Source organism: Argiope bruennichi, chromosome 4 (genome assembly GCF_947563725.1).
Source record: "Argiope bruennichi chromosome 4, qqArgBrue1.1, whole genome shotgun sequence".
Taxonomy (NCBI): Eukaryota; Metazoa; Arthropoda; class Arachnida; order Araneae; family Araneidae; genus Argiope; species Argiope bruennichi.
In genome coordinates this window covers 7684955-7709332 of record NC_079154.1, presented here as the reverse complement: position 1 = coordinate 7709332, position 24378 = coordinate 7684955, and the positions used below count along the sequence as shown (strand labels likewise).

Here is a 24378-nt window from a genome sequence, read left to right as displayed (position 1 = left end):
TGCTAAATTTCCAATAATATATTATATGATTGCTCTGGATTTAAATCAGTTTTCATTGTTTTATCAACTATCTGATCGAAAGCCGGGATAGCCTGGTTGGCAGGATGGTGGATTCACATCCCTTGGGTTGTCAGTTCGAAACCTGCTGGCCAAAGATTCTCCGTCTACATGGTGGCTAGTACACGTATAAATCTGTCAAAGCCACAAAGTTCTCTTAAGTCGTGACAATATCACGGGGGGTACTGGTTCAAATGTGATCATTCTGTGATTCAGCTCTAAATTACGATCTGTGGATAAGAGAATGAAATGTTTAGTCGCGTTTCGATGACCTGTAGCCTTACGGATTTGGTCATAAATCTGCCAACTAATCTGTTTTATGACCATCCTCGCCTATGGGCATCGGTCCGGAGCTTCTTGCAATTTGTCGGTGAACTCAACAGACATCAAAGAACCCCGGAAAACCACAAGAGAGGGGAAAATATGCTTGCATCCAGACGCGTTGGAACGGGGCTTATGAATGAAGTCCAATCTACAGAAAGGGCTGTGATGTATGAGTAGCTAAGATGCACTCCTGAAACAAGAGACACTAAAACTCGGTTTAAAATCTCTGCCTTGTCAGCGGGCTTGCCTAACAACTGCCATAAGAACAACACTATCTCATCGAGTGGTTTTTCTTCCATTGTTGAGAGATAAAGAATTTGCTTAGAATCTGTGTATTTAATAAGATGGATTTATTATAATACTGCTAAATTCCCAAAATAAATAAGCCACTCATTTACATTTTTAATACTGTTATGGGTCTGATTGCCATAAGAAAATATCAAGTATGCAACGAGGGCAGAATATATGAGACAAATAACACAACTTGAATGCCTGGTAATTTCACAGTATCACAGATATGAAGTTTCATGATGAACCATCTGAAGCCACAGGTGACTTGTCTACAATAAATGTCTAAAATTAGGACTATAATGTATATGTGCATAAAATTATTATTAAATAATCTAAATGATTAAATAAATAAAGAAAGAAAAATTAATACTTATTTATGAAATATAGAAAAAATCAATTCATATAACACCTTATGCTATATATCTATCACTTGAGAAGTTCTGCAAAATAATTTTTAATGTCAAATTTGTTTGAAGTCTATCATTTTATTAAAATCTTACCATACTAATTAAATATTTTTTATCTTCAAGTAAGATCATTAATCAATTATCAAGTCTGATTTTATAAAAAATTTATTTAGTCCCTTTTTCCTGTGACATACATATTTAAATATAAATAAACAAAAACAATATTTTTTACATAATTACTAAATAAAATAAAATTTGTTGAAATGTAAAAATAAATTAACCAGTTATTAAAAAAAGGTGCCTCAAAATGTGCACTGCCTAGGGCCACAAAATGCTTAAATACACCACTGCTGAACTCTTAGTATAAAAACTAATAACATGTTAAATCTAATGATAATGATAATTTCAAAATTATTTTTGCAAAGCATTTATTTGATAATTAAAACACACACAGTATGCAGTAAGAAAATGATAGTTCAAATTTAAAAATACATGAAAGTTAGAAGAACATTTATCTCCTGACACATACAGGAGTTTTTTAAAGGTTCTCCACATTCTTTATAAAGAAATGTGCAAAGAAAAACAACATTGTTAAAATGTTAATTTACTCAAACAGAGAAATTGCTAATGATTATTTTAAAAGACATTTTTGTGCACACACTACTGATAAATTATGTAATTTAATGTAAGCTCAATAAAAGAAATGAAAATATATTTTGAATGTTACAAGGAAGACTAACTTTGCTTTTGTATTACCCAACATGCCCAATAAAAAATAAAGAATTAAATAAATTTTTGAAAAATTTGAAATATACTTAATATTTACAAAGATTCAATAAAGTTGAACTAAATTGCTCAAATAATAAATATAAAAATCTACTGAAATAATTTAAAATAGATAAATATTAACCATTGTAAAGTGCAATACATTCTGGAATTTAAAAAAAAATCTGTTAAAAGTTTTCATCAACAGATCAATTCACAAATACAACTTTCAAATGCGTTTTTTCATGAGTCTGAAGATGTTGTTTCTGCAAAAAAGCTTTACCACAGGTACCACATTTGAAAGGTCGTTCTCCAGTGTGTATTCTAATATGTTTAGTTAAATCACTTTTGTTATATGTAGCATATGAGCAGAAGTTGCAGCTGTGGAATGTAATGGAGCATACAGTTTCTATATTTCTTTTTCTGAAATTTCTAGACGAATGCTGCACAATCTTGAAATTACCTGTTGGAAGAAAAATTATAAAAGAAACTTTTTAAGAGGAAATAAACCAATTGTTTAAAATGGATTGACAGATTTTGCATCCACATATAAATTACATTAAAATGTAAATATTCTCTATGTACATTTAAATTATAGAATAATACAAAATATATTGACCTGAAACTAAATAATTAATTGATCAATAAAAAAAAAAGCATCCATAAAAATGAGGCCAGATTGGAACTGTCTATAACTCTTGTTAAACAGACATAATATTTTATAAGCAATGAAAAAGAGCCATTTGAGAAAGACAATGACATATTCTGACAAAAAACCTGCTTTCCATTTGAAAACTAAATGAAATGATTTGCCTAACTATGCAGTTGTATCATTTCGTAATACATTTTTACTTACGTGCCAGTTTTCTGGAGAAATTTATATTTCAATAATGGAACCTTCTGTCCTACAGCTGAAACCATATTGAAGGCCAGAAGGATTCCTCAAATATTTGCAGAATTAGAATGAATTCTAATTATCATAATACGGTGAATATCTGTAATAATGGAAAGGCAAGTTCCAATATTACAGAGAGGTGCTGCAACTTTCTCTTAGATTCATTCAATTCAATTTCAACAAATAAATATTTTAGGCTGAGTTGTTTTTATCTACTAATAAGTATTATTCAATTTCTTATTTATTTTCCAAAATCTGAAATAATTACAAACATTAAAAAATGATGCCTATAACTGAAATAATCAGTTTCAATGACAAACATCAAACTTAATACAAATTTTTAAAACATTACCCAGAAATTATTCTCAAGTTTAGCTTAGTTTCCAAATTATTGAAAAACTTTTAAGATGATTTTGAAAAGAAATGCATCTTTTTCAGCTTCTAATTAACTTTTTTCATAACTCTTACATCCATTTTTCTAACATATACATTTTGATTCAGACATTTATAAAAATCTGTCCTTTTAATCTCATCTTAATCTTAAAAAACAATTTTTATACTAAATTGTCATATGCTTTTTAAAGAAATTATTCAAAATTCAGATATTACACTATACACTCCTAAGTAAATCAAGAGAAGACTATGCAAACTGTTTATAAAATTCTATGGAAGAATGGGGAATCCATGATTTATGAAGTTTGATAAGCTCGTCGTCCCCAATTTGACACCTTTAGACCTAAAAACTTATTTAAAAATGAGTTGAATTTAGGAATTTTAATAATTTTTTAAGTTCTCCTTTAACTTTATAAAGGAATGAACAAAAGTATATTGTTCACAAAACTTAAAAACTTTATACCTATCTAAGCATCAGTCTATCACAATTTTTCTACAAAATTTAAAAAAGATACACAAATATTATAAAATATAAATCTAAACACACAAATTTTGATAAACTGATTTAACTGAATAAGCTGAAAACAATGTATTTTAGATTTAAAATATTCTTTTAGAAGTGGGGGAAAGAGCTAAGGAATTGTCTATTTCTCAACTACATCAAGATTTCACTGATATACAAGTCTTTATTTTACAGAACAACTAGAAAATTATTGCACATTCATTCATAGCCTTTTCATGAATTTTTAAGAGTTAGACAATTAATTTTTTTTCTCTGCATTTTAAAAGCTACAAAAATTACAAGTTATTTACTAATCATTCTTGTAAGTAATAATTGGTGAATAATATGAGAAAGGAATTTAAGGAGATGAATTTACATGAATATTAGGAGAAAGAGTAGTGCAGGAACATTGTTTATGCAAAATAGTTCTGTCAGCAAAACCTTGGTCATAGTATTTGTACTTAAAATGATGTTTGTCTATGCTTCTTCTAAAATGTTTTTATGATCAGTTTTGTAATCACAAAATATGCAACTATTTTCATATTCTTCTTTGTTGTACTGATTTCACTACAAATGCTGATGAATATTTTTTATCATCTTTTGTAATTTTTCACTTGAAATTATATAGCGATGTAAAAATTATAATTTTAAATAGTTATAACAAAATAACATTTACTATAAAAGCTTGGCAAAAAAAAAAAAAATTATTGAAAGATACAAATAAAAAGCAACAAGACGTCCCACAATTGACTTACCTAGTTTATAGGGTGAAGATATTTAAGTATACCCATGGATTTTTAAAGAATTAAAAAGAAAATTTATTAAAAATTAGAAAATTGGAACATTATTTAATTTCAAATAAAAATTATAAACTGAAAGCTTAATTTTATCTACATAAGTTAACACATTAAAAAAAAATTGAAAAAATTCTATTACATGGAACATATAAAAAAAAGAATGTTTCATTCTATCAAAAATTAAAATAAATGAACCTTACCAATACTATTGTAATCAAATGTTACAAATCTTAAATGGAAGTAAAGAGATGAATACCACATACACAGTAAAATTATTCTTTACCAAAATTGTAAAATGGTTCAAAATAAAATTGTGATATCTGTTTGATTTATTCATTTCAAGGTAAAATTTATTATGCATGTTCAAAACTAAAGGCATCTCAATTAAAGAGAATGGGTAAATAAATGACACTGAAGAGATGAAGTACTTCAAAAACATTCTTTACAAATTTTACACATATGCAACTTTTGTAACATGTGCAATGCCTCATGTTTTTGAAGATTATGTTCCTGAGAGAAGCTCTTCCCATACATTTTGCACTTGAAAGGACGCTTGCCTGTGTGTCTTCTCAGATGTACTCTACAGGTATCTTTATGTTTAATTTGATAATCACAAAAGGCACAAGCAAACTTCATTACATTTTCAGCTGTGTTAATCTAATTGCAGTGTTTATCAACATTTTTAATATCCAAGAACAATTCTTCACCTGAAATAACACACCCTCATAAGAATTATATTTTTTAAATATCAGTAATTATATGATATTTGGTCCTGAAAGCCTAACAAAAGAAAAAACACGAACAAATATCAAATAAAAAAAATCCAATATTTATTTACTGATAGCCCATTATTATACAATATCAGTGCATTGAAAGTGTTTGCAAGTGAAAAATAATTTTTAAAAAAATGTTTCTTCAATATTCTGAATAAATTTATCAACAATATTTCCAAACAATATAATTAATCTTAAAATCAGACGAAGTTGCACTTTAACATGAGTGGGAAAATGACTTTTTCCCTGTCAACTTAATTTTGATACAGTAAATAAGACTTATCTTTTAAAGAATTCTCATAAACAAAAACAAGACCAAAAACATGACACAACCATGTAACAAAAAAAGCTGAACTTCATAAAATAATGAATTGAGCTAAACATAAACAAGAAGAAATAAAATAACTAATTGAACATTAAAACAAGCAAGTTTTCCAAATGTGTTTGAGATATTCAAAATATTGAAGAATTATTACAAAGAAAGAAAATTAATCGATCTCAAGAATAATAAAATTAGATTACAAAAATTCTGAAATGTTCATTTGTTCAAAAATTTGTTATGTATGTAAGGAATAAGATTACATATCAGGGTATTTAGTGAGAAACTGCGGCAAAAATTACTTTTAAAAAACTAAAAAGTATTTTTAAGCACCTTTGTACATATATGCATATGTAATCTTCATATTTTCTAAGCATAGAATGTTTTTTTTTTTCTTCATAATAATGCATAGATTTTATTGAGAAAAATTTTGTTAATTAATTTTGAATTTATATTTTTTAAATTTCAATATTTATTTCCACATTTGCATAATGCCTTCCACTGTAAAATAAATTATGTCTTTTTGGTAAAAATAATCACATTATCAATACCAAAATATTAAATCAAATTTTATAAAATTAGTAATACAGATCTGCAATCTTTTTCAACATTTCTGAGAATTTAAAACTGTCGATAATAATATAGATACATAGTATGATAAAAAAATTTTGTATTTGATTTTGATATATGCAAATACAAATAAGATTTTACATGGCTGGGATGTAAAGAGTAAATTTCCTCCTGCACTAAATCATTATATTTAGTATTTTATTTGCAGTTTTATAAAACTAAGAATTGATGCATTCTGGAATGACTATCAGCATAACACTAGCATGAATCTGACGATGGAACAATGCCATGTTCCAAATAAGTTCTTTTAGATCATTTATTTTAATAGAAAAGAATAGGAATTTTCAAAAAAGGTGAGACTATAAAAAAATTGTCTTATCACTTCTTCCTTCCGAAATTTAGTATAAGTCTTTTCTGAACGTTTAACATTCCAAAGATTTAACAAAAAAAAACTACTTTTTACCATACAAGCAAAAATTCTTACTTTAAGAAAAATTATATTAATTATAATAATTAATTAAATTATATATTTTATGAAGAAATGAAAATGCTTTAAAAAAACCTAGTTTTCATAAATAACAGAAACAAAACCACAAATTAAAAAAAAAAAAAAGTATTTTTTTTAAAAATATTTTTTGAAACCAGCACAAGACAATATATCACATTGTTTCAAAATTTAACAAAACTCATGAAATGAAGAATCTTATTCAATAAACTGTTTTGCTGAAAAAATATTTTTGTTTTCTTTTATCATGACTTTAACCATGGTTAAATAACACAACTACATGATTCGATAGATCAATGATATTATTTTGAATTTCATTATAATAAGTCACTGTTATAAATTACGTCCAAAAACTAATTTTTCGAAAATTACAGTTAAAAATGCATTCATTCAAGTACAAATTTTATCACTATTTTTTAAAACCTTTATAACAGCATTAAAATAATTTTTGTGCGATAATATGCTTTGATGTTACAGTACTGTGCAAATTAATTGGGACAAACAGAAAAAATTTCACAAATGTTGCTTAATTAGTATAGGTTAACTTACATGCACAGTATAGCAATCTAATACATAATATGTCCTCCTCTAGCTTGAATGAGATCCTGTACACGGTTTGGCATGGATTCCACTAAATTAGAACATATATTTTTGATCTCGTCATCACGAAACCAAACTTTTATATCATTCTCAATCATTGTTTTCTTTGTTGAGCAGTCCATTTTACTCAGATGTCTTTTTACAATGCTCTACAAATTTTTGATGGGATTTACATCAGAATACCAGGCCATTATTTTCTGTTTTTGAAAAAAATTCGTTGTTAGCTTAGAAGAATGGCATGGAGCAAGATCTTGTTAAAATATACCAACACTACCAGCGAACGTTTGCATCATAGGCACAATTTTACTTTCTATTATAGAAATTTATTGTTTACACTTCATCATCCCTTCAACTAGTACTAAGCTGTCAGGTCTTTCAGAAGTAAAATAACCATAAAACATATGTTTCTGAGTGTTCTTAAATACTTGAATAAGATGTTGTTCCCTGATGGATTCTCCATCACTTTGCCTGACAAATCTTGGTCGAAACCCTTGCATAAGAAAATGCGTTTTGTCGCTGAATACAACCTTCTTACAATCTTGTGCAGTCCAGGATTGATATTTCCTATCCCAATCCAAATGTTTTTTCTTCACTGCAGGTGTTAATAACTGTTTTTCAATTATTCTTGCAAATCTCCCAGCTTCAATAAGCCTTCATCGAACTATCGATGAATTCACGCTCACACCAGTAGCTAATAATTCTCTCTGAAGAACTCTACTTGTTTTGTAAGAATGCATTGTACTATTTCGTACAAGAAATTTGACTGTTCGAAGTGTGGTCTTGCGTTTGCGTCCACATTTACTCTTTCATTTTGGTGACACAGCCCCAAAATTCTTTTGCTGATTAATAATCCTAGAAACCCTGGATTTTCCGACTTCAATTACTGCAGCAATATCCCTCACAGCCATAGAAGTATGCTGACTAAGGGTAACAATTCTAGTCCTTTTCCTGGGAGTGATATCCATTTTTTTAATACACATCAAAAGGAGACAATTCACACAAGCGAACACTTTTTACAGCAACTGAAGGGAAAAATTTTCGACATGTCATGATTACATGGTCAAAGCGGTTTAGAGTAGTCAAGAGTAGTCGCACGTTCTAAGAAAATGCCGTTGAAAACGGTTTGAGGCAGAAAATCCCCAAGAAAGGAACAATTTTCTTAAAAAATCTGTTTGTTCCAATTAATTTGCACAGTCATGGTACTGGATTTTATGTAACCAACTAATATAATTACATAGCACAAAGAATTACAATTCAATACAGTACAGTAAAATTCCTATAATAGGTCATTCAAGGGATTCACCAAATGATATATTAATGAAAATAATGATTGAAGAAGCTTCACTGTAAGTGTTTTTAAAACAGCTTCTTCTATGTTCAAAATGTTTATATGGTGCACCAAATTCCTCCGGCTGTACTCTTATTTCCCATTGATCAGAACAATCTGCATATTCTTCTTTAACAACACATAAAAAGTTAAACATAGCAGATATAACTTAAATAAATTCTTCAAAATCTAAAACACTAAAAATTGAAGTTGAAAGTGTTTTGAATTGTAACAATTATGGCACAGTATGTATTTCATACTGTCGTTTTTGGGTAATTATTCCAGTATTTAAATAAATTACAATATACATCGTTTAAATAAGAGGGAGCAGTAAAAAAGCATCATTAAATGTTATCTTAGTATGTATTCGAATTCCTGGATTTCTTCACTGAATTTTCCCCTTTTGTTGGTTTTCTTTCTTGATACATCCAGTAAACAAATGTTTAGAACCATGTTTTTTAATTACTAAATTCAATAAGTGGGGAAACAACACAGAAAGCTTTCTTTGAACTTCTAAAAAAAAATGAGCACTTTTTAAGGACCTTTCCCCAAAATCAAGCATTTTTAAGGTGCTTAAAAGTGATTTTCAAATGTAAGCACTTTTTAAGTACTTTCATGCCACTACGCACCCTGATATATATACTGATTGAAAAAAGTAAATCTTTGCTATTAAAATGAAAAGGTTTTGTATCAGTACAAAAAAGAAAAGAAAAAAAAAAGAAAAAAAAAAAAAAAAGAGAGGAATTAAAAAAAATTTAGTTGAAAACAGACAATGATTTAACAAATCTTTAGTTTTCATTATATTTCAAAAGATTAATTCATATATTCTGAAATATATTGAAAAGTAAGATTAAATAAAATATTTATGTTCTTATGATTCAGTCAGAAATATTAGTAACTTTTGAACATTAAAATCCTTAAGAACTGAGTAATAAACAGGATAAAAGAAAAAATACTTTTGAAAATATTCTTTACAAATTTTGCAGACATGCAACTTTTGCAATGCATAACCTCAAGCAACTTTTTATGAAAATATTGCTGAGTGTAAGTTTTCCCAGAAGGAACACTTAAAAGAATGCTCTCTTAACAACCATTGTTCTCAAATGTAATATAGAAGTATGTCTATAATCAATTTGGTAAGAACAAAACAAATTTCTGTCCTTGAATGTGGTGATGATCTCCTTAAAAAATGAAAGTGATTTTATCCTTTACTAGCAATTATTCACCTAAAATCATAAATTTCCTTAATAATTTGAATCATCCTATAACAACATAAAATGCATCTTATAAATGTGGCAGGGATTTCCCCTCCCCCCATCAATTTAACTATCTAGTTTATAAAGAGGAAATAATAAAATATAACTTTTGATGAAAAATTAGAGTTAGAATAGGATAAATCATATAACAATAAAATATCAAAAATAATAATTAGGGTAAGATGTATCTGAAAAACTGAACTACTGTTTTATCAACATAAATTGCAATATACAGGGGTGTTTGTGGGACCCCAAAAAATCCCCTGAAACTTTTACGGACTTACTACCGACATTTTGGAGTTTCGAGAAGGGGGGGGGGGGGAGAAATGAAAAATTACAATTATGAAGTATTGAATGACCTAATTATAAAAGTTCAATGAATTACTTTTTTTGCAAAATTAAGACCTTTGAACCCAGGTCACGTGATCGCACATCTGGTCGAACGAAGTCTCTCCCTTTTTTTTCTGCCGCGCCTACTTGCCGAAAAGAATCCAGAAGAGAATGTCCGAGAACCGGGGGAATGAGTCATAACTCGCAATAAGGAAAGAACAAAAAAGAAGTTTTTTCCCCCTTTTCACGCATTATCACTGCCTTTGGAGAAAGAAAGGAAAAGTTTTCACCACACACACTGACCTTGCGTTTTCTGCTTTCAAAGCAAACAAAAGTACCCAGATCAAAATAAATAATTCATTATTATTCCTACTTCCTTTTGAACGACGATCCCCGGAATTTCCGGGTATCGAAGTTCAAAATCCCCGGAGCACAAACACCCCTGAATATATTAAAAATTTACAAAAATAAAGGTATACAGTAAATCCACAAAATAAAGAATCCTTCCACACATGTTACTTCAGTTTTATACAGCAAATACAATTTTAATTGCTATCAGAATTTAGACAATGACATTGCACTATTTTTCAATTATAAGAATATTAATCATGAATCACATAGAACATAAAAAAATACTTTACCAATTTATTCTATTACTGAAAAATATTATTAGCCAACTTTTCTATTAAATTGAATTTTTTTAAAAATTAAAAGAATTTTATTAGAAAAATAAAATCAGATAAGTACATAAATGAACAGAAGAAAACTTATGTCACTAAAATAGAAAAACATAAATATTTTTGAATAAAAAATAATTTTAAAAAAATTAAAGATAAATAAAATTTTAGATGCTTAAAAAAAAAAAACCTCTTTAAGACTTGAAAAAAAAATTAATACAAATATTAAAAATGTTTTTAAGCCAAATTTTGAAATCTTTAATTATATATTTTGGACATGAATAAATAAATGGGAATGAAAGATGGATGCTTTGTGGAAGTAATTTTTATAATTTGTACACACAGAATTTCTGTGATGCATGTGATCGTTCATGCATTTTTAGATTATGCTTCTGAGTGAAACCCTTCCCACAAATTTGACATGTGAAAGGTTTCTCTCCAGTGTGCTTTCTTAGATGCTTCACAACATCACTTCGATTAAATGATTCATATTCACAACATGGACATGAGTGTCTTGCTAAACTTAGTCTTCTGGAAACTTTTTGCTCAATTGGTGAAGCTTTAACAATTTCATTCAGCCTAACGATACCTAAAAAAAATATTTTTTTTTAAAAAGAAATAATTAATAGTTTATGAATTACCTCTAAGAGTTATCTTATTCCATTTGCAATATTTTGGACTTTCTGAAAATCGATATAAACTATAAAAACAAACCAATATACTTTATACTAAAGGGATATTTTTAAAAATTCCTTCCATTATTTCTTTAAAAATGCTTCTAATAATATTATTAAAAAATTAAAACATGCATATACACATATGTACACATACAAATCATATGCTAATTCATCCAATCAGCAATTAAGGAAATTAAAATCAATAAAATGTTTTTGAACCTATCCAATTTCAGATCTGATATTAATACTTTTGATGAATCTTTATTGTTCATTTTTTTTGGTAGTCTGTGACCCCCTCCCCCTTTTTTTAACATAAGGATCAATTTTATCTAAGGTAATTTAGATCATTAAAATAAAATACATAAAGAATAATCAAAATTCAGAACATCTCAAGCAGAATTATAAATACAATTGACATAAATGTTTATGAAATAAATAATTGAATTACGAATATTGAAAATTCAGAACATCACAAGCAGAATTATAAATACAATTGACATAAATGTTTATGAAATAATTAATTGAATTAAGAATATTCAAGATTCAGAACATCGCAAGCAGAATTATAAATACAATTGACATAACTGTTTAAAACAGATTTCCATCTGTTTATTTTATATTTTATAATGTACCATTACTTTATATTATGCCATATTACTGTTTATTTCATTAATGAAATAAATCTGAGCTTATGAATTATGCTTTGCCAAAAACATATTCTCTTTCACATCTTTGATACATAAAATAAGGTTTTTCTAAAAAGTTATTCATAAATTTTTTGCTAAGTGTATAAATTTATATTTATAGTATTATATTGATAATTACTGATAAAGTACATTCTTCTTCAGCAACTAGCTATATTTGCCAATTAAAATTTATTCATTAACATAAATCTGCCAACAAAACAAAGTATATTTTTAGAATAATTATATTTTTTATGAAGATATAAGCTTTAATTAATTAAACTTTCTTTTAATCATAAGTGGATCGTAACAGTTGAAGAAATATATTTGTTTGCCTTCCATTCAGTACTTTTTAAAATAACTATTTTACACACACAAAAAAAATCTTTCAATTTTAAGACAATTCTTCATTTGCAACTATGGCGAGAAATCTAGGAACTTAAATCATGACTAGTCAAAAATGCCATCAATTACATTAACTTTAAAGAAACATTTAATCTAAGAGCATTTTTTTTTTAAACATTTGAATTGAATCTTGTGACAGAATTTTGCTCAGAAAGGTCACCATCATTTAACAGGAATGCACAACATAAATGTACACAGATGTATGACTTTTAATTTTGAACTAGTATCAAATATAAGCAACATCTGCATTAGCAAGAGCTTCAGTGAATGTGAAATATACTAATGGCTTAGAAAGTGAATCATTAGGATAAACAAATTAGAAAATAAGGACAAGAAAATTCAAATTAAAAAGAAAAAAAATCTTTCTTAATAAATATTTTTAAAATTATAAGTGATTATGATTAAGTCAGATAAAGAACATTTCAAAGCAGCATCTTTAAAATGATTGGTTAAAAAATTAATTAATCTTTGATGAAAAATAAGCAATAAAAGAAAATAAGTGAAATAATCAAGAAATACTTGACAGCACTTTCGTTCATGTCCTGCAAATGATTTCTACAGAAATGCAAATAATTTGCATATAATTTTATTTCCTAAAATTTATAAACAGAAATTTAAAGAATGAAGTATTTTGGGTAGCTAGATTTTAGAACTTTGAGAAATTTGAATTAAAATTTATCAAAGTATTCATATCTTATGTCCAATTATACAATCTTACAATAAGTGTAAGAGATAAAAAATATAAGTTACTAAAATTTTAAAATTGCTCATTATAAATTCACAATTTTTTAAAGTTCAACAACAACGAAGCAAAGATGGGAAATCTTTATCGATAAAAGCGATTTCAATTTCAGTTAAGCTTAAAACAATAACACATACTGACCCAAGCAAATGGCAGATAAGCATAAGCTTGAAATTCTGTTAAAACCTTTCCAGAACCATTAAAACAGCCAATGAAGACCCCGAAAATTTACAAATTTAATTAAACCTTAATCATATATAAAATTTTAAACATAAAAAAATATTTGAATTATTACTAATTAAAATAACAATACAAATTATTAAAATTGAAATAGAAGAAGAAAGCAATTAATCACATAAACATTATATGAAATAATTTGCCCCATATAAATTATAGTGTAGCATTACTTTTCTAAAACTTTGGCTAGTGAACTAATAAGTCAAAGGTACACATTTAAAAACATCCTATCCCTCATTAAAACCTAGGAACCAATTATTACATTGTATCGTTTTAAAATCAAGTAAAGATTTAAAAAAAAAAAAAAAAAAAAAAAAAACACAAGGATAAGAAATAAAAATTTTGTTTTCCAATGAAATTAAATTTACTTTTTAAAAACAATGCTGTTGCTAAAAAAGATTAGAAACAGATTTTTAAAAAAATCTTTTTTATTAAATTAAAATGGAAAAACAATTGTACAAGAATTTTACATATATATATAAAAGCCACAAAATTTTATTGCACACAAGAATATACGATTTCTGTTGCATAACAGTAATTTTTAAATCTTGGTAATTATACAGTACAGTTGTCTTAGCACATTGTGTAAATATTTGTAAACTGACACCCTAAAGATTTTCAGTTACAAATGAGATAACTTTCTAAATTTAATCATGCAATATCATGATACATATCTACAGTTAAAAAATTATTACACAAATAAGAAACATATTAATGAGCTTTCAATGTATCACAAAATGAAGCCTGAATATATAAATAAACAAGTTTGAAATCTTCAATCATTAATCTTATAATAAATGTCATCATAAATGTTTTAAATATTTTCTAATCAAATGCTAAATAAAAATGAAGAAAAGATGAACTTCGAAAAGCATTCTTTACAATTTTTAGAAATATACTATTTTTGCAGTAAGTGCAATTTTTCATGAGTTTTAAGATTGGATTTCTGAGAGAAACCTTTCCCACAAACCTGACAGGAGAAAGGTCGTTCTCCTGTATGCTTTCTTAGATGTTTTATTAAGTCACCTCGATAGAATGTTTCATATTTACAATATGAGCAAGAATGCGGAGTAACAGAAAGGTGATGAGCTGGTGATGTTATAACCGATTTATATGGAATGCTGGTACCTGAAAGAAAAAATTTCATATAATTGAGTAGTTTCTATCTTTATAGAAATCACAATCCACTTTAAAGTGTTTTTTGATAAGTAGTTTTAAATGAACTAGAAGGGGAAAATCTGATGTCCTTCAACATATATTAAATTTACTGCTCTTGAGAATAAAAATAAGTTATTAACCTTGTAATATAATTGCAGTAATGTTTCTTTAAAAGATTAGACTAATATATAAATGTGTGATATTAAATACATTTATCAATATATTTTGGCATACTAAAAAAACACAATTCTGGCAAATACTTAGTAATTACATAAATGCTTAAATATTAATGGGCCCAAATATATCTGAAAGTTTTGAATTATAGGCATTTCAAAAATACAGCAATGAATTTTAAAATTAATGGTTTTAACAATACATTCTTTCATTTCAACTTTGCATAGTCAGAAAACATAACAAAATTCAATTTTTTTAAAATGTAAAATATACTCTGAACTATTTTAAGCTAGTAAATTTTCAATCCAATCTAACAATACTAAAATGCAGTGCTATACATTGTTTAAAAATTTGCACTTATTAATTAATTAGCATGTGCTGATCATGAAATCAGGGATTTTTTAAATTTTTTTATTTTTATGCTTGGTATATAGTAAAGTAGAATCAAAAGTATTATTATTTGTAACTAATTTTTAAAAATTACCTAATAACCTACTATTGGATCTTCACTTGAGATGAAGAATGACCAAGTTGTTAGAAAAATAAACCTGAAACAGCCAGTTTTTGACCCATAAAACACTTTTAAACTCTACTTCATTGATTATTTATAGCTATGACAATCGAAGTGATAATCAGTAATATACTTTTCTGAACAGGTAACAATAAACAGAGAAGATCAAGGAAGAGAGCTAAATGAATGCTAAAAAGAATTTTAGGATAGTGCTATGTTTGCACAAATCTTTTTTCATGTAGAATATTCAACTGCAATCTGGTAAATTCAAAACTTTTTTGGATTTAGTTTAGTTTAGTTATATTAAAGTCTAGTTTTGAAGCAACACTAGGGCTATTTTGGATTCACCTCGTAATTTTGAACCACGGTCAGATGACAAGGACGACACCTAAGCTGGAACACCCCTCTCCAAACTTCCACACCTCATCAGTGAGAGGATGTTTGGTCCCAACGTATTTAACGTGCACTGGACCTGCTTACGCGACAGTTCTTTGGTGGAATCTGGTTTCGAACCTGAAACCCTTTGGTTCTGTAGCCAAACCTTACCAACAGGCCACTCTGCAAAAATTACTATAAAATCAATACGAATAAATAAGATATTATTGATTATGGCAGAATTAGCATTCAGTTGTTTAGATAAAGAACAACATCATTTGCAATCAATAGCATTGTTATATGAATTTTTGCTTTTAATAATTTCATACCACACTATCTTGATAGACAGGCTAAGAAATTCATATTGATATTCATTGTCGAGAACTGCCAAAAAATAATGTTTCATTTTATCTTTCAATTCAGAAATGAATTCAATCCTTTCCATTCAAGGCTTGGTCACTTCTTTCAGTTAACACATTTAAGTTATCAAGTAAATGGTAGAGATTTTTGCTTTAAAAAGTATCTATCTTTCCTTACTTCTATATTAAATTGCTATTCCCCATTTTCAAAAGCAATCCTAAAAATCTATTATTTCCTTATATATTATTTGTTTAGGAATGAATATCACTTCAAACATGTCTAGAAATCATCAATATATATTTTCAACAGAACAACTAGTATGATGGTGTGCCATTTTTATTAGACTATTGCAGCTCTTGATAGCTTAGAGCAAATTATTACAACTGCTTTCTTGATATTGATAATGCAAGCTCCAAACATTGGTTTCAAGTAATACTATTACCAAACAGAATTTTGAATGGTTATAATTATAAGACACCTTGAAGACAAAGTAAGTTGCTTTAACATTATTAAATAATTTTGAGACGATACAAAAGAAGAAACAATAATAGCTATATTATTGTTCCTCCCAATTGCTCCAAAAAATTATAATTTGTAATGCTCTTTAGATGATAATATAAAGTAACATCAAAAGTTTTATTTTCTTTATAATAGGATTTTCTCTATCCATAATATTCACAAACATTCAAATCAAAATTTAACCTCTACAATCGATATGAAATCAACAGTGACCATTGGAGGGAAAAAATATTAATGGCAAATACAAAATAAAAATAATGCCGAAGAAAAATGTTAGCAATAACTTCCAACTGAAGTAAAAATATTGTGAATTAAAATAAATACAAAATAATGCAAATTACAGATCTAAGCTCATTAAACATAGTAACAATTCAGCATAAAAAATGTAAATAAAATGAAAAACTAAACTACATAACTAAATTTCATTCATGTTAATTTTATACACACACTAATATATTAGTAAATATAAAAATTAAAAGAAAAATTCCTGCGTCTATTGCTAAATGCTGAAACAGAGAAATTGGGATTTTGCATCATATAAAGATGCAGACCAAAAAGATGTGGATATTTAAAATTCAGCCCATTATCATAGATGGCAGATAATGATTATATATATACTGATAAGATATTTTATAAGATATACTTTTCGCAAAAAAATGAATAATTCTTGTGGTCACTGTTTATAATTATATTTAAAACACCATTTCTGCTTATCTGTTATATCAAAAACTTTGCATACATAATAAAATAATGGATAAAATGTAATTAAACTCATGAAAGATGTATATTCAAAATCATTACAAAAATAAAAGTTAACAGAAAATTTCTTTCAACCATTTGTTTAAGACTTTAATTATGGGTTTTAATTTACATATTTAAAAACATGTTTCAACCAATTATTAATTATTTTGTAAGCATTTAAATGCACTTTATAATCTTCACAGAACTTTAAAAATTAATAGCACAAAACATAACAGAATACAGATATTATTTTTCGCTGATTAAGATGGAAAAAAAAAGACCAAGAAATAAGAAAGAATAAAACTGAGTCAAATGTTGAAATTTTAAATATTATTTTTTAAAAAATCATACTTTTCAACTCTAGATTTAAAAAGTTAAAAACAGATTTTAAAACAATTGATAATGTTTTTTTTTTGTTTTGTCATGTTATCACAATAGGAAAAATGTTATATTAATGAACAATGGTAGAAAAAAATTAATACAAATTTGAATCTCAAATCATTTACAGACAATCATTACATTCTTGCACCCTCAGATTATAGACATCAAAAATAAGTCATCAAAATCATCATTGGGAGCAATTTCAATAAAATTCAACTAAAAATTAACTTACTCTGAAACAATTTAAGACTGAAAAAATTCATATTATATATATATTCAGATATTAAGAATAAAATTACACTTTTCAGAAAAAAGTAATTTCACATAGAAATCATTTTATACAAAAATAAAAGATCACAAAATCTAAAAATTTATTAATTCAAAAACTTTAAAAAAAGCTTGAATATTTTATGCAAATTTCAGAGTATAATAATGCCACAGAATCAAAAATGAAAAAAGAAAGCAAAATGAATGATTTTGATTTAATGTAGGAAAATAATGTGGTTATAGGATATGGCATTAATCATACAAATATAGAATGCTCTTAAAAATATTATTCTTCAATTCCATTGGCATCGATAACCATGAATGACAAAAATTTCCTTAACAAATATTATGAGAAAAAAAAGTAATGCAAATAATTATACAAAAATATTTATTCATTTTTAATGAAAGAAGGGCTATACTTTGCATAATTCAAGTATTTTTTTTCTCCTTTCTTTTCACAAAAAATTGGAACTAATAAATATAATTCGAAAATTTACAATGTCACTGATATTTAAATCAGTTCTGTCTGTACTTGTCATTTACACTAAAAAATACCATAGATGTATCACCCTTCAAGGTAGCATTTACAGTCATTTTTAAAATTATGCTATGCAAAATAACAAACACTTGCATAAGAATTAACAGAAATTTTTTTAATTAATATATTGAATTAATATAAATAAAATAATTTTACAGCAAAACATAATACAATTTTGCAATCTTTTAAATAAATGTCATAGCAAATTTATATTTTCTAGTTATAAACAGCTAACAGCTAATTTATTTCATCATTAGTAAGAAAGAGAGAGAGAGAGAGAGAAACTGATATACATATTTACAAATGACAGGGAGGAGGTACCCCAAAATTGTATGTATAAATAATTTTTTGTGTGGATTATATGAAAGATTAAATATTCCTTTTTCTCACACCTGGTATGAATATGAGTCTGTATATATGATTCCAAACTAAAGCGGGGTGGGTGTGGGGAATGCAGTATTTGTTATGGTGCAAAATTCATTTTCTTATTCCTCTTGCAAATTTGAGATGGATAGTATTGCTTAGTAAGTGACAGAGTGCAAAACAAAAGTAAGTCTTATATAAGCAAGACTTAAATTCTATCTCCTTCATTTAAAATTACAGATCAAAATATTTATTTTCTATTAATTTAAAGGAAGAAAAGTACTTTAATGGGAAAAAATGACTTTCAAAAACAAAACAATATGGATAATTAAATAAGTTAAATTATTATTTTTTTCCCCTTATAGTATGTGAAAGGAAAAACTTGGATAAATTGCCAATTTCTTAGAGAACAGTTTTCAATAAAAATAGAGAATACTTATCATTCACAAAACAGATAATAGGTGTTGACCAATGTTAGACTTTCTTGACTGTGTGACCCAGAATATGAGATAGCATGGATTGTTTCTGAGTAAATCGTCTACCACAAATTGAACAAATAAAAGGCTTTTCACCAGTATGGATTCTCATATGTGTAGTAAAATTGCCTTTATGATATGTCACATATTTACACATGGTACAATTATAGGTTTTAAATGTTTTAGGTTCTCTTATAAGTTTTCTATCAATATTATGTTCATAAGTAGCAGTTGAGATATCAAAACCTAAAAAAAAAGAGGAATACTATATATTTTAAATTAAAAAAAAACATATAAAGAAGAAAGACCCAAAGAAAACATGAAATAAAAACATATCACAAATCCAGATTTAACTTAATATTAAGACAGTTATAAAAAGACACTTTTACTAAGAATACTGACATTTGAGCAACAATAAGAACATTGGTTTTTAAGTAAAATTTTTTTTAAAATACTTTCAAAATTATTAGCAAAGATAAATTATATTTTAAAGACAAAATGGTTCTTCTATTGATAGAATAATTTTTTAAAAATCATTTTTTAAAGAATCTTTTATTACACTACAAACTGTAACATGAAACACATATAATCTGTAAACTTGACACACTTTTTAGGACACACAATTTAAACACACTGAAAATAAAATGTGAAATAATTATGATATCTTTCTTATCTGTTACGTTTGTCGAACTCAAAAAGTCTGTATTAAACAGATGAAAAAGCTATAATGGAAAAATTCTCATAAGTTGTAATTCACAGTAATTTTAACACTTAGTTACTCTAAAAAAAAATGAAATTACTGGAAAAATGTACATCCATTAAATGAAATCTTAATTAAAAGTACTGGACAAAAGCTAATGAAAAACAAAGTGCCTTTCCATCATATAATGAACAAGTCATATCAGTATAAAATCATTTAATATTAATTATAGAATCTTATTACAACTAAATCAGTAAATTGGAAAGATCTTAATGAAATTAGTTGCAAAAGTTTATTATATTGCACTATAAAAAAAGTGCAAATTTAAAAGTTAATTTCTTTCTAATAAAAAACGTTTTATTATTTCAAAATATTTTTTTTTTTTCATATACACTAATATTTTGAATTAGTATAAACAAAACATTTACTTTGTATGGTTAGTAAATTTTCTTGGACATAAACATAGATTATATATATTTAATTCAAGAAGCATTTGCATAATAATTTAATTAATGGCAATTTGATGTAGCTGATTCCATGAAAATACTTTTTCAAAAGGCTAATTAAAACAAATCTACATTATTAAGTCATTAAAAGATTTAATATATTAAAAAAACATTGCAAAATAAATTTGAAATTTCTCAAATTTGATGACCTAAAATTGAAGTAAAAAAAGTACTAAAACAACAAAACATACTTAAACAATAATTGAAATAAGAATATAAATTAGTCAAATAAAATGTTAAGGAGAAACACACCCCAACTTTCTACAAAGATAAAGAATAATTTTTACAAAGTAAAGGATGGAGTTGGGAATTTCAACAATTTGACAAGAAAAATATTCAAATATAATGATGTAAATTGATACATAGATACATTAATTTGCATCGCTTAAAGGAACAAATAAGAACATATTCGTTTCACTCAGAATAATCCAAAAACTATGTCTTTTCTCTAAGGTAGTTTATTTTACACGTAATCTTCAATAGTTGAATAATGTATCAAAATCTGAATTAAATTCATTGCAAAATCATACAACAGAGTAAAATATCTCAAGTTCACAAATAAAAAAAAAGCAACTTAAATATTTTTTTTACAGATTTATTGAATACAAATAAATTTAACACATGATCAAGAAGAAAACCATCTTTGTAAAAAAAAAAGTTAAACAGATTTAAGTTTATGGCTTATAAAATGAGACAGCATGGATTGTTTTTGAGTAAATCCTTTACCACAAATAGAACAAACAAAAGGTCTTTCACCTGTATGTATACGTTGATGTTTAACAAAATTGCCCTTATGGTGTGTCACATATTTGCACTGACTACAATGATACATTTTTAATGTCCTGTATTCTTTTGAATTTCTTATATTACGTTCATCAGTAGCAGCTGAGAATTCAAAGCCTACAAGAGAGGTATAATGTAGTATTACATAAAAAAATAAATAAGTGATGGGGGTAACATTTTAAAAACAATAAAAGAATAAACATTTGAATTACATTTACAGGTCAATGGTATATAGTTTTAATTGTAGTAAAACAGGAAAGAAAATACACCGGAATACGAGAAAATTTCATTTTTTAAAGGAAATATCATATTATAAACCAAAGGGAAAAAATGCTTACCAGTGCAATATTACAACATAAAGATGAGAGCTAATTTTTCACCATCTGTTTTGCACAAATCTTGTATAGACAACTGCTTTTCTTTGAGATCTATTATTATTACAGTTCAAAAGATTTTGCTATAAATATAACCCTTCCATTTTAATACAAAAATTTGAGTATTACATATATTTGCAATGCATAATGTAAAATGCTATAAAACTTTAAAATCTCAGAGACATTTTAATAATATGGCAATAATAAAAAGAAAAAAATATATATAACAATAAAAGTAGAAAAAAATCAAATTGGACTTTAAGGATCCTAAAGGTTTAAGACAGAATTTTATAACTTATTCACTGGATTTTCAGCACTGAATATATCATTTCTACAATAAATGGATAATATCACTAGGCAAACACATTACTGTTATTTTGAATATTTAGACACTCATTATTCATTCATTAAATTTCAGAAGCTATAATATTTTTTTCTTGCCAAATATGCATTTTATTCAAAAAGGAGGAAGAGAGTAGAAATGAAATAAAGTAATAAAAGAATTGATTTATTAACAGAAAAGACTTCAAACAATGAAATAGAATTTAACAAAGTGTTTAAAAGTGTGATGCATACATTTTATTTATTTTCAGAGTCAATAACAATATATTCTAACAAGAAAATTACTGCAAAATAGAACCACCATTATAAAAAGATCATATGTTAAATACAGATGTAAAATTAATATATTATTATTACTCGATAATCACAACTTGACTAGCTTTCTCACAATTCACACACGGAAAATAGGAGGTCATTTCATATATAGCACTCAGGTGAATATTTTGATATGTTTAAATAATACCTCCAAAATCTGAACAAAAGTTTATTATTATTTTTTTCTCCTTTAAGGAAAGGTAATGCAAATCAAAATCATGTACAAAGCTATGAAAATCCACCATATTAAAAGGTAATGCAAATCAAAATCATTTACAAATAAGTATATACAATTTAATTATCTTGATTTCGATTCAAGTGTATTTGAAAGTAAATGGCATGTTTAAAAAGAATATACTTTTAGAAATGAATATATTTTATTAATCTTAATAAAAAAAACCCAATTTAAACAGAAAATTGTTTAATCTAATAGCACTGAAATAAAGTGGCCCTAATATCCACAGAAAAATTATACAAATCCTCACAGCCTTTCAAAAATACTCTCAGCTTGAGTTGTCTTTGACTATGATCTGAAATTTGCAACAATCATTGGTGGTGGTGTCTTTCATGATTTTTCAGATTTTGTTTGGTAGTACAGCCTTTGCCACAAGTTGGACATACAAATGGTTTTTCCCCAGTGTGCTTCCTTATATGGTTATTCAAATTAGTTCTATGGATAGTGGAATATTCACAATATGGGCATAAAAGAAAAGATGGTGACTTGTATGATGTAGAAGTAAAATTTTCAGTTGACAGAAATTTCCTGGGCAATCCAAACTGGTTAATTCTAACTAAAGAGAAATAATTACATTATTTTAAAATGAAATTGTTACTCTTTGAAAAATAAATAATATTTCAGCAGTGCTGTAAGAAGTGACAACTCAACTTGACATTGCACTCAAAATTAAGAGTGACTGAATCAGAAGTGAATGATGAATATGAGATTCTTTTGCTATTCAGAATGATGATAATTAAAGGAAGATAATGAGAAATTAAATAATTTTACTAAACAGAATATTTATAACAGTCAATATTAAGAATCTGATATTTGAAAATGAAATATTTTAAATAAATTAGGACCATCTTTAAGTTAATTGAACAAAATAGGGCCATGTATCTTTAACTGTGCAATCAGTTTGAGTTGCCATGATTTACAGCAATGCATATCAGAAATGACAGCATACAGGCATGACAAAGGTTAGTAACAAAAGAAACCGAAATTTAAAAAAATAACGAATTTTGTCAAACATAAGCCCTATGAAATAATATAAGAATAATTAACTGAACAATAAGATGAATAAATTTATACAAAAAGTGTTTGAGATAATACATTTTTACATACAAGAAAATTAAATAACCCAAAGAATGATAAATTTTGATTTTAAAAAGGCTGAAATTTGCATTTGTGTAGAAATGTGTCATGTCTGCAGCATAATATAGAGATAGCTTTCATTTTTTTTTAAGTCTTGACAATCTAAATATTAATCAAATGCACTCTATAAAAAAGAATGATTATTTTTGAAAAATACAACTTAAAAGTTGAGATTTATTTTAACTTCACTGCATTGACTTCTTGCATTCGTAAAAATTCCTCCTTTTAAAATTTATTACTAATATCAGGGAAATGAATCTATCTCCTTTTAGGCACACCATGATGGTGCCAATAATTGTTAAATCAGCCAAATGAAGAAAAACATGTTAGCAGTTAGTTCTTAAGTTTTATTACACAATTAAAGTTAAAAATTAAATACAGTAGCTACAAACTGAACAAATATTTGATAGAATACTGATTTTAAATATATTCTATTTATAGAGCAGTACAAATATCACACAAATTTACAAACCATTAAATGGGGAAAAAAACATAAGTAAAATATGAAAACCTCGGAAATGACAATCAAAAGTATTTGTTTCAGAAGTCATTTTTAGTTTTCTAAAAGATTTATAAACAAATGTATAGATC

At 26.4% G+C, this 24378-nt stretch overlaps 1 protein-coding gene across 1 annotated transcript; it reads right to left on the bottom strand.

Moving 5' to 3' along the window:
* Nucleotides 1–2053: 2053 nt before the first annotated feature.
* LOC129965679 (zinc finger protein OZF-like) lies at nt 2054–23219 on the bottom strand (the record flags this gene model as incomplete). Its single annotated transcript, XM_056079783.1, has 6 exons — nt 2054–2307; nt 11132–11377; nt 14583–14660; nt 19462–19641; nt 21328–21501; nt 22973–23219. Coding segments are annotated over 6 exons (1179 nt in total), but the record flags the coding sequence as incomplete, so codon positions are not given.
* Nucleotides 23220–24378: the final 1159 nt, after the last annotated feature.